The 11,652-nt window shown below is 48.1% G+C and overlaps 2 protein-coding genes across 8 annotated transcripts in view; one reads left to right on the forward strand and one right to left on the reverse strand.

Annotated features, from left to right (window-relative positions):
* Aph1b (aph-1 homolog B, gamma-secretase subunit) overlaps nucleotides 1-11,652 on the forward strand; it is a 121,152-nt gene that overhangs the window by 46,518 nt on the left and 62,982 nt on the right. The gene's annotated exons all lie outside the window — the stretch shown is intronic.
* The window catches only part of Ca12 (carbonic anhydrase 12), a 49,933-nt gene that overhangs the window by 4,611 nt on the left and 33,670 nt on the right, over nucleotides 1-11,652 (reverse strand). For all 3 annotated transcript variants that reach the window (XM_010641206.2, XM_010641204.2, XM_010641205.3), the window contains exons 5-8: nucleotides 11,096-11,191; nucleotides 10,183-10,246; nucleotides 9,764-9,921; nucleotides 8,502-8,628 (exon numbers count right to left, since the gene is read on the reverse strand). In XM_010641206.2, the coding sequence (XP_010639508.1) occupies nucleotides 8,502-8,628; nucleotides 9,764-9,921; nucleotides 10,183-10,246; nucleotides 11,096-11,191 (445 nt within the window). The remainder of the gene's footprint in view (nucleotides 1-8,501; nucleotides 8,629-9,763; nucleotides 9,922-10,182; nucleotides 10,247-11,095; nucleotides 11,192-11,652) is intronic.

The raw sequence follows: 11,652 nt of genomic DNA on the forward strand, positions 1-11,652 counted from the left end.
AGTGTGTGTGTGTGTGTGTGTGTGTGTGTGTGTGTGTGTGTGTGTGTGTATTTGCTGGGGCAGTTGTTCTAACTCATACTGGAAATCAGAGTTGTACAGGTGGTGGCAGCCAAGACTGAAACACAGGAGAGTCTGTGCCTGTAGAGCCCACAGTGGCTTCCAAGCCCCTGGGAGACCCTGGCTAAGTATGAGATGCCAGCAGAGGGCCAGCCTCCTCTTCCAGGGCAGTGGACACTGAGGAACCACATTTGAGGCTGCAGAATGAGGATTTGCTCGCTTCCCTTCTCCTGTCCTGTGGCCAGGATGCAGCCGATTCCCCAGCATCCATTAACTGTATCCCTTCCCTGGTGTCCTTTTGCAATGTCACATCAAACCTGCAGAGCCTCTCTGATCCAGGGCTGGCCCTTGTGTGTCCCAGGTCTTGCTTCCCTAGATGGCCTGGGTTGCTGTGAGGGTAAAAAGAGCAGGCAGGGAGAGAGCTATCCGCAAGGCCAAGGTGGCCTGTTCTCCCTGTTCTTGCCAGCCACTACCTGCAACTCATAGCCTTCCAAGTGGCAGAGAAAGAGATTCCCCACCTAGGCCTGTTCTTGTATCTAGAACTTGAGGACCAGTCTGTGGCTTGGGGAGGTGCTGGGGCCTCGAGTCTTCACCTGAGAAGCTTCACATGTGTGTACAGCTTGTGCACTTTGACCGCCTGGCCTGTGGCCTCTGCAACTTGGTATTTAGGTTTGCAGTTTTTGTTTAAAGGTACCCAGAAACTTGGCCCTTTGGGGTCTCAAACAAACAAAACCTAGCCATGGTTTCTTTTCTAAGTTCTTTGATAAAATACACTTTTGTTCTTTGTTCCTAAAGCTCCAGAAGCGTATAGTTCCAAACCAGTTCTCACCACATAAAGACTATTACTAGCAAGCATGGCCACTTTGCTAAGCTGTCTAAACTGGATGGTATTCCTAAAGTTGACTCTTTCACAGTCACCTCACATATGCGGAGAGCCACACAGGACTCAGGTAGCTGAGCAGACCCAGTCCATGGCTGGGGAGGTGCCTTCATGCCATGGTCTTAGTTTGCTAAACAGTCAGTGGAGACCAACCATCCCAAGGTGGGCCTTTTCTCCAGAGCACAGACCCAGCTTGGTGGCTTCTCCAGAGGGAGAGTGGCTTACCCCTGTTCACTATGGTGTTTTTGACTGAAATAGGCCCGCAAGACTACTTTATAATTCAATCCAGTGCTGTAACCCAAGCACTTTGTTGCTTTGTTGCTGGCCACTTGTCAAGTGTGAAATTGGGTCTCCTTGAAAACAATGAAATGAGACCAAACAGCCATAAGGATGAGGAACCTAGAGCGGAACAGGTGCCTTCAGTACCTGTGATTCAGCAAAAACAAAGCGGCTTGACTGAGCACACAAAGAGCCTACGTCCCTAAGGAAGAGGAAATGCCAGCTAGGGGGTCAGCTAATAGCTCTACCCCGTCATGAAGCCTGGACAGGAAGATGTGGTTGGAACACCACCCCTGCCAGTCTGGCAGCACCACCCATCAGGCAGATGGGCTTCTCTACAGAGATGGAGCAAGCCCACAGGGCTGGGGTCCCAGTAAAGGTAGAGCCAGAGACTCTGCTAACTAAAAGGCAGAGAGGATGCTCAGGAGCACAGGGCAATTCACAGAAGTACAGCTGGGAGAGAGAAGCCAAAGCCCGTTTCACAGAAGACCCTCAGATGGGTGAGGCCCAGTCTCTAGGCTGCTGTAGAGAACAGGCCTCAAAGATGGCCAGAGAAAGTTACAGAGATTAAACAAAAGCTGCTTCTAAATAAAAACTAAGACAGGCAGTTTCCGCTGAAGAATAATGAGACAAGGGCTGGGTATTTGGCTCAGTGGTGCCACACCTGCCTCGCAAGAGCAAGGTCCTGAGTTCCATCCGTGGTACCGGAAAAAGAAAAAGAAAAAGAAAAAGGAAGGAAGGAAGGAAGGAAAGAAGAAAGAAAGAGCAAACAACGAGACAGGAGAAACTGAGACAGACTGCTTCAGAGGCGGCCGCTTCTGTACGACAGCCATTGCAGTGCTAAGAACTCGGCAGAAGGGGCGCTTGAGCTGGCTGGTGGCCAAGACATATGCTGAGCTGCCTGCTGTGCACGGAGAGCTCAGGTTTCAGTCAGGGTGAGCAAAGATAGGAAGGCAGTATAACACAGAGAAGGAGATGACACAGACACAGAAGAACTGGACTGTGCATGCCTCTTCCAGGAAGGTACAGATACCTGGAGGAGGTTGGGAGCTGCTTGCCACAGGGCCTTGCTACCTGTTCTGGCTGGCTCAGCAGCTGCATCTTCCACTGGCATCTGAGTGGCCCGAGGATGCTGGTTAACTGCTTTGAGGTCTCCTGAAGCCTCAAATGTGAACACAGACAAGTCCAGCCCGAGGAGCAAGTACCTCATGCGTACATCTTGGGGTTCCTGGAACAACAGCCTAGTATTTTCTAGCTCTGTTTGCAATTCTACTTGATTATATAACAATCCTTTTCTTTTCAAAGTCTTATTTTAAAGTATCAAAATTTTTGTTGGCAACAGGTTATATGGTGATAACATTTATACATCTATGGGTCTTCAGCAGTCTCTAGTTTTATAAAAAAGACCAAGAGAGTTTAGCTTACCAAGGATTCATTCATTTAAATACATAAAAGCCATTAAGGGATGGTAAAATTCCTGTTACTATGCTCTATTATAAAAGACAGAGTCAAATAACTACAACGCTGGTACTCTTTGCATAATGCTTTGGTAAGAAAGGCAAGGTAGCAAGGGTAGTGCATACACCTGTCATCCCAGCACTTGGGAAGCTGAGTCAAAAGGCTTGCCATGAGTTCAAGGCCAGGCTGAACTACATAGCAAGACCCTATCTCACAAAAATCCAAAAAAACAAAACAGAAAAAAAAAAGTAAGGTGGATGCCCTCAGTAACCAGAGCATGGCTATCTTTGGAGGATACATTTAACTGGGGAGTTTTCCTTATTAACACTATACAGTCCAGTCACATAATTTCTACAAGGAAATTTGCTAAAAAGACCCCCACCAGATTACACATAGGAACTATTTATACAACTGTGATAGGATTGAGGGTTCTGTCTTCCAAATCACAGGACAGCGGGCCCAGAGCAGAAAGGCACACTGCTCTGAGGGGCCTAAGTCCTGGGGCAGCAGGAATGACTCCAGTGACAGACCGTGGTGCTGTGAGCTGCCTTCGGTGGCCCAGGCCAACCGTGCTGAAGGAGTGATGGGTGTGGAAATGGGCCCTCTACCTCTGGCAAGTCGGGACCACGGAAGGTGTGTAACACAGCCAGGCAACTTCCTTCCAGACCTCCAGAACCAGACAGGAAGTTTTGATCTGTAGTTTTTCTTAAACATGTGGGTTGATTTAAACAGAACAACATATGGGTTGATTGAGAACAAAACAAAGTGAAACTTAATAAAACTAAAATTTGACAACTGGCCAGACTCATATATAAGTCATTCTTCAGAGAAGGCACTGGTGAGTTGGTGCGGGAAGCGGGAGACGAGTCAGTTATATTTTCTCAGCAGGCTTATAATGAGCACTAGGCACTGTGCCAGACATGAAAATTATGTCGTTCTTAAGGAGTTTGTACAGTGTGTATAATATTTATTTCCTTCCTGTTTTCAAATTCTGCTAAGAAATATGGTATGCAAAGTACTATAACAGGGATGAATAAGTTGGGTCTGGCTGCAGTGAGGAAACTGTAAGTTGCCTCCAGGGGACCAGGGAGGACTTATGGGGATGTAATTAGAGTTGGATCTTGAAAGAATTTCCCAGGTGGAGGAGGGTGAGATCCACTCCAGAAAAAAGGATCAAGGTGTGCTCTGGAAGGCAGCTGCCCTGGAAGAGAGGCCCTGCAGTTTGGTGGGACAGAGGCCAAGAGGGCAGGGATGGGTGCTGTGAGAGCCCACGAGGGAGGTCAGCGGGGTCCTCAGCAAGGAGCGGATCCAGGCTCCTGCCCAAACCCTTTTCCCACTATCATTCCTGAGCACAGTCTGCTCTGTGCCAGAAGCTTATTAGGAGCAAAGTGGTGCATGGGGAGGTCTTCTGTCCCCACAGTGCACAACCGGGCTGTACTCAGGAAACGGGGGCGGGGTGTTGAGGGAGACGGGGTTCACTGCTTAGCACATCTGGCAACGGCTCCTGACTATTCAGCCCCCTGAACCAGGTTTAGGAATCTGAAGGTTGGACTCCTCTGGTTACTTAGTTGGATGCTTTGGAAGAATCGATGGTACTCTTCTAGCTAATACCTTTTATTTATAAATAAAAACTTAAACACAAGGTCAATATCCACAACGCATATGTTCTAATCGCGAAACATTAATTAGCCATCTTAGCTGTAAGATTTCTTTCTCTCGAGGTTTTCTAAAACTATGCAGGTCCCTGAGGGTCAAGCAGATGCTAACTGTGCTGCTACTCTACAGTCAGGGCTCTGGCCCTGCAGCAGGTGACATGCATTTGCTCTGAGCCGGCCCATTGAAATGTGATTATAGAAACTTGGTGGCCTCCTTCTGTCCCACCTGTTTCTGTTTCCTTGACAAATCCGGAAAAATGCCAGGTAATATTGGTACAGTGTTTATGTTTGATGGGCTCTTGCTATCAGCCATCACTAGAGTTGTTGTCACTGGAGTGGGAGGGGTCAGTTTGAGGCAGCCAAGAATCAGGCCAAAGCCCTAAACCTTGGCCCCTGGGATAGGTTCCTGCTTCTGCAATCTTTTTTTTTTTTTTTTTTGGTACCAGGGATCAAACTCGGGTCCTTGTGCTTACAAGGCAGGTGGCAGAGCCACTGAGCTAAATCCCCGGCCCTGCCATCTTTCTCATTACTTTACTGAGTGCATGTGCTCCTGTGCCATCTGAGGTGGTTTTGCGATGATTCTCCTCCCCAGGCGCCCACTTCAATGACAAACTCAGGTCTTCTTTGGAAGAATAACCTTTCAAGAGCTAAAAAAGTACCTAGCGTGACTGTCACTTTCCCATAAGAGTAGACATTTTAACCAAAGGCAACGAGAAACAACCTACAAGAGAGAAAAACTCCTACAGAAGGGAGGGGGAAAGGAATGATGACAGAATTCTGAAGAAAGTGGCTATTTTCAGAAGCCCCTAGAGCCCAGATACGGGGGTTTGGGTACTCTTGTAAGGGGGGCAGGTTCCTTTTCATGCCATTTCTCTTAGCCTCCCCCATTTTCTATAAAAAGGAAGATGGGAGCTGGGCGTGGTGGCGCACGCCTGTAATCCCAGCACTCGGGAGGCTGAGGCAGGAGGATCGCTGTGAGTTCAGGACCAACCGGGGCTACATAGTGAGTTCCAGGTGAGTCTCAGCTACATAGTTAAAAAAAAAAAAAAAAAAAAAAAAAAAAAAAAAAAAAAGGAAGATGGGGAATGAAGCATCTCTTGGATTTGTTTGTTCTACTTAAGCAACTTCAACTTGGATGCTTCTGGCACAGTCATCCCCAGACTGAAACTTCATGCCATAACAGAATAAAGAAAAGACGAGGCCATGTGACATAGAACTCTGGAGTCCTATGACGCAAGTGAAAAAATCAGTCTTGGGCCTAGGAGAGTCGTTGAACAGCCCTTGAGGCAGTGGATCTCAATCAGGGCACTTTTTTGAGACAGGATCTCACAATGCATGGTTCAGGCTGGTCTGGAACTATAACCCTGGCTGGCCTCCAACTCATAGCGATCATCCTGTCTGATCCTTCTGCCTCAGTCTCTGTAGTGCTACGATTACGGGTGTATGCTACCTCACCCAGCAAGCAGGGGCTACCTTGCCACTTCTCCAGAGTGTGGCAAGGTCTGGAGACGTTGTTGTTGCCACAATGGGGAGATGTTTTTGGCATCTAGTGGGGACAGACCAGGGACACAGCTAATGCTGCAGCACTCAGGACACAGCCAGAATTATCCTGCCTGAAGTTTCGGTAGTACCAGTGTTGTGAAACCCTTCCCTAGGGCAGAAGCTCGGCTGGATTTTAAGCCTCTTAGGACAGAAAGTAGGTTCTGTAATACTTTCTGAGCACTGTCTAGGAAGATAGCAGGGTCAAGTGAAATGACTCTCGGTTGTCTCTATTTGTTAAACCTCACATCTCCACTCCTGCCACTCAGTTTCTCCTAGAGGATTTCTCTTAGGTTACTTTCCTCCCAGCAGAATTCCCTCACTCCACAGCTCTTGTTAACATCCGGAGAAAATCCTGAGTAAACCAGACCCTAATTACAAACATGCCTCAGTGGAAGAGTCTACGAATAATTGAGTCCAAATTGCTCATTGCTTCTGCTGACAAACAGGCTCCTCCGTAAGCCTGAGATGGTGTGTTACAGTCTGAGACCTCCTCCATGCTGAGTTTGGGGCCCTGGTGAATGCTCCCGGGCAGATGAGGTTTGGATCTTCGCATCTGACGGGCTGCCTCCTCCTTCCTCCTGGGGAAGCAACCGTGTTAGCTGCCTGTGTCTTTGGGGAGTAAGAGGGACAGAATTCTGGCCAAGTTTCTATAACCAGCCTCCAGATAAACAGGTTTCCTTGGGCTGCCATGAATTCTTACTGCAAGGAGAAAGCTGAGCCCAGGCTGGGCTCCTAGAAGCAGCATGTGTGGTCAAGCCATGCAGCGAAGGTCAGTGGCAAAGCTGCACTTGGGCTTTGATCTTGATTTCCTAAGCTTCCTCAGTTGCTCTGCAAGCATCCAGCTCTCAGTCTACCCAGCCAGACTTGAATAATTTACTGAAGCACTCTGCTACAAAACCTGCCTTCACTACCCAGTCTACAAGCAACTACTTAGAGGGGAGCCAGTGTAAGAAGATGGCTAATTACTCCCAAAGCCACAGTCCATCATTACAAGTGAGGGGTTACTGTTGGATGTCATAATCAAGTTCCTGCCCGGTTTCTTCTGATCCTCTGTAACTGCCCTCAATCTCTGTCCCTGCAACGTAAAGTTAGGATTGGTAGTTGTTAGTGTCCATTGAAAGTCATAACATATTACACCAAAAGGCCATTCGATCACTTCTTCAAACCTGGCATGTTTTTGGGCCAAGAAGCCAATGCTAAAGAAGGAAATCATTATGTCCACACAGCAAAAGAAAGCAAAATGAGGGCTTGAAATAAGGTCTCCTGGCTTAAGGAGAATATTTATTACCTCGCTCAGGAAGCAGAGCTCAAAACACAGAGCCCTTAAATCACAAGCAGAATTCTACCTGACCCACAAGTCAGAGTCGCTTATCTCCAGGCAGAGTTTTATATTTATACATTTTATTTAAAGTATGGCAGTAGTTTTATTTACCCTGTAAATACTGCATATTTCACTTGGAAGAATGAGACAAGAAAATGCTCTATCCAAAATAAATCACTAAGAAAAGCATCTGGGGCACTTCCTAGAAAACAAAGTGTTAGTTATCTTATAGAGTCTCAATTTTAGGAAGGGCCATTGTTCATGGATTCAGTTTTCAAACTGAGATACTGAGGAAAAGAGGGAAGTGAACTTAACTAGTGCTCTCAGGAGAGAACACAAAAGTTGAGTTCTTAATTCAGTACTGACAGAGCAGGATATAATTCTGACCGTGCTAATGGGTTAACTCTGAAGGGCAGCTTTCTAAATGTTTCTGGCGAGGCCTTGAAATGGTCTTCATTTACACAACTGTACTGAGTGGTGATGGTTGTAATCTCAGTGAGAAAGCAATAACAAAAAAGCACATCTGGTAAGATGAGCGCCACAGATTCTCTGACAAGTGGGTCAGTGGCTTCACCTGGTCCATAAGAGATAGTAAGAGGATGAAATGGGACTTGGAAGGACGTTCTTCTGAACACCCTAGATCCCCAAGGTGAAAGAGGCTAAGAAATCCGGTGAGAAAGTGAACTCCAAGTTTTGAAGAAAGATGAAGGTCCCTTATCTCTTTCCAGAAGTACTGATGGAGGCACTGAGGGAATAAAATGTTAACGTTCTTCTGGGAGATATGCATTTAAAGGGAAGATAGCTTTCCTGCCAGTGGGAATAAACCAAACTATATGCTTCATTCAGTTTGGAACAGATATACATGTGCTTATAAACACCAAGGAGATTAGACAAAAAGACTGTGAATGAGGGTGCCTTCTTGCCTACTGGGCCCTGCTACATTAGACCTTGAGGTGCTGGTAGCCATGACCTTATAAAGGAGCACTGTGGGATGCTGGTGGGGGGTAAATCACCTAAGTAAACCTAGGCGGGTGGCCACAGCCCTTGATGCCAAGAAAGCCTAGGATGAGAAGTCAGAAGTCTAACCTCATGACAAAAGGCCTATCGTGTGTCTTAGGATGATTTCTCAGCAGAAGGCCCCGAGAACATCTCTTCATGGAGACCCCAATAACAAGCCCCATACCACAACTCCTGGTTGTGCCCTGGTTCCTTAGCCAGCCTTCCAAGGGCACCAGTACCAGAGACAGACAGTACGACACAGACATCCTGGCACCCCCACATGCCCCACCCCTGCTACTGCATCCCTCACCTTGTTGGAAGGAGATGTACACCAGCCTCTCATCAAAATTTTGAACTCGCCGGAAGTTGTTGACCATTTCTATGGGGTAAGGGTCGCCCACATCTGTGCAGTACAGAGCTGTCTCTAAAGCCAGCAGCTGAAGGGAAAGGCAGAAACAAACCCCATGGGTGGACTGATACTCCCAGGGGAAGAACACATAGGAGAAGCCCCTGGGGTATCTGGTGTGAGGTAAAAAAAGCAGAGAACACAAAAAACTGTGTCTACACTACCCCTGCCAGTGCCTCACTAACTGGGTGCTGGGCAGTGTTGGGTGCCAGCTCCCAATTAGGCCACGGAATCTTCCCCACAGAGGGAGACAGAGGGCCTCTTAGCCTCTCCCATGAACCTGAACTGGAACCCAGCTAGAGGGCCTAGAGCTTGTTCTGATGGTCAAAGAAGAAATAAAAGGAGAGGGTAAAAGGTTTCCAGGTCATCTGACGGTTGCTTCCTGGCATTTTTGCACACCCACAAAGATTACATAATTGGTTTCCAAGGGAGTTTCTGGGTGAGGATGTTGCTGCTTCCCCACGCATGTCACCTCTGATTCTTCTCATCCTCACTCCTTTCCGCCCACCTGCTGCCACTCTAGGTAGAAGCTCATAGTAACGAGCAGGAGCAGCAGTTCCTTCTGTCCCGAGGTGAGTGTGAGGTGGGCAGCGCGGCCCAGCCACCTCTCCTGGGGGCCCAAGTTTCTTCTTCATGCTTGTACTTATGGAGTGCAAGAATAAACCATGATTTGGAGACTCGGAAAAACCTGACTCTGGGTCTCAGGTTTCTCACTAACCACTGTGATCCCACAAGCTCCTAACCCCACCTCTCATCTGTAGCCTTAGAGATGCTGGCTCAGGGCTTTGCTTCCCACTTACTGCTGTGATTCCAGCACCCTGTTTGGTAAAGGACTCAACCTGATACAGGCTCTGTTCTGCCCCCTAAAGCCAGGGTCTCTTCCCACGGGGGAAGCACAGATCATCCAGCCACTTCCGGTAATCTTAGCAAATTCAGTCGCTCAGCTCTCGTAAGGAACCGTAGAGACACATATTCACTCTCCTAGCATGACTCCGTAGCTCCTCTCTAAGGCTCAGCCTGTGATTTTTAGGCACCACTGATACTTGGAGAGGTTTTGAACAGCTGCCAGTGGAACTCTTAAGCAAGGAAATGTAGTTGTTCATTATGACCCAGTTTGGGGCGGGGCTGAGGTGCTGTGTACTCTGACTTCAGTTGTTGACTGTTACCTGCTCCTGGGAAACTTGCACAGTGTTGCGGAAAACCGTCCAGAGCACGGTGGGGTTGCAAGGTGGGGTGGTCAGGGACCCCCTGTAGCGGTAGTACTCAGCGGGCTTCTGGGGAAGCAGCTCTTCGATGTTGAAGCCTGGGATGAGCACTTGTTGACCTGGAGGGACAGTGGGGGAGGGGGCAAGTCGGTCTCACTCCCTGTGGAAGCCACGCATGTAGCTGAGCACAGAAATGGAGTCTGTCATCACAAACTCTTCTCTTTCTGGGTCATCCATCCGAAACAGTTACAACACAATTCAGCAACCTGCAGCCCTTAGCCTGGTGAACGCTAATAGCGCCCACCCCTTATGTTGTTGTCCTAAGGTGACATGGGCGTGATTACTCCAACAGAGGGAATAAGCATCCAGGGGCCTCTCACCTTTGTACTTCACACGTTGAAGGTGACTGAAGATCTTGTCATAGGATGGATTGAAGGAGCCCCTCTGCAATAGAGATCAGGAGGTTGAGCTGTGACCGAACGCTGCAGGTTGAGCCTGGCCTGGCAGTTGGTGTCAGAAGGACATGGATGGAGGTACATAGCTACTGCCTTACTAGGGTGGTTGTGTGGGTCATGAGGTTGCCAGGAATTAGTGTAATGACCCTGCTCTCTGGCATCAAAGGATACCCTCTTTTCATCATAAGGCATTGAGCTCGGGTGGGGGATTTAGCTCAGTGGTTCCACTGCCTGCCTCGCAAGCGCAAGCACAAGGACCCAAGTTCAATCCCTGGTACCAAATTAAAAAAAAAAATAAAGAAGAAGACATTGAGCTTGAGTCCCAGGGAACAGGGTACAGGGACTAGCATGTCCATCTAACCCAGAACTGTAGGGAGTTCTGAGGTCCCAAAAACCAAGCTAGAGAAAGAAGTGTATTGGGAAATGAGGTATGTGTGGCTTCAATATGGGGGAAGTGAAAGCTGATCAAAAGATACCCCATTTTGGATGGTTAAAGAATTCATCCCAGGGTCTATATACAAGATGGAGCTTGGATACCAGAATTGTAAATTGGTTCAGACATCCAATGCGGCAACCTAATGATCCCTTCTCTCCCAGGGCCTCCGCCATGGGGCAGCTCTGTACTCATGCAACAAGGCCAGAGATTGGGGTTCACTTTTCCGTGTCACAAAAGATCCATTTCTGCTCCCCAGCCCATATGAGAGGGAACCATAAGCGGTGTACCCCTGCTCTGGACAGAGGATATGGCCCACTCAGGAGCATCTTATCACCAGCTAGCACACATGAAACAAAGTGCCAAGCTACAAATTTCATGTACATCCCCTTAAACATCTCTCACCTCAAGGAGAACAGCTAGGACGGCGATGCCTCCTGACTGGTCACTGGCGGCACTGATGTTGGGGTATTGCTCTAAGTTATAATGGACAATGTGCAGCTGCAACAACAGAGTAGGAGAAAAGCAACCTGTCATGGGGCAAGCAACTCAGGAACTTTATGCTTCTGAGGAGGTTTGAATCTAGCTGGAAAGAAAGACTCCATTCCTCCCTTCCCCCAACCGAACCTCCTCTCCTGACCTCCCCAGTGTTTCCTTTTCCCTTGGTCCTTTCCAAAGTGCAGACTTTACCAGGGCTGACAGGGCTACCTTAATCATTGGGTCCCAGAGTCTGATAAGGTGCCTGGGAATACTCTGTATGTCATAGACATGCATGGATGGATGGATGGGTGGGTGATTGGGTGAGTGGATGGATGGATGGGTTGATGGGTGGTTGGGTGTGTGGATGGGTGGATAGGTGGGTGGATGGGTGGGTGGATCAATTGGTGGGTGGGTGGATGGATAGATGGGTGGATAGGTAATGGGTAGGTTTTTATATTAGCCACAAAAAAAAAAAAAAAAAA

Source organism: Fukomys damarensis, unplaced genomic scaffold, assembly GCF_012274545.1.
Source record: "Fukomys damarensis isolate Sample0158 unplaced genomic scaffold, DMR_v1.0_HiC HiC_scaffold_25, whole genome shotgun sequence".
In the NCBI taxonomy this organism is placed as follows: domain Eukaryota; kingdom Metazoa; phylum Chordata; class Mammalia; order Rodentia; family Bathyergidae; genus Fukomys; species Fukomys damarensis.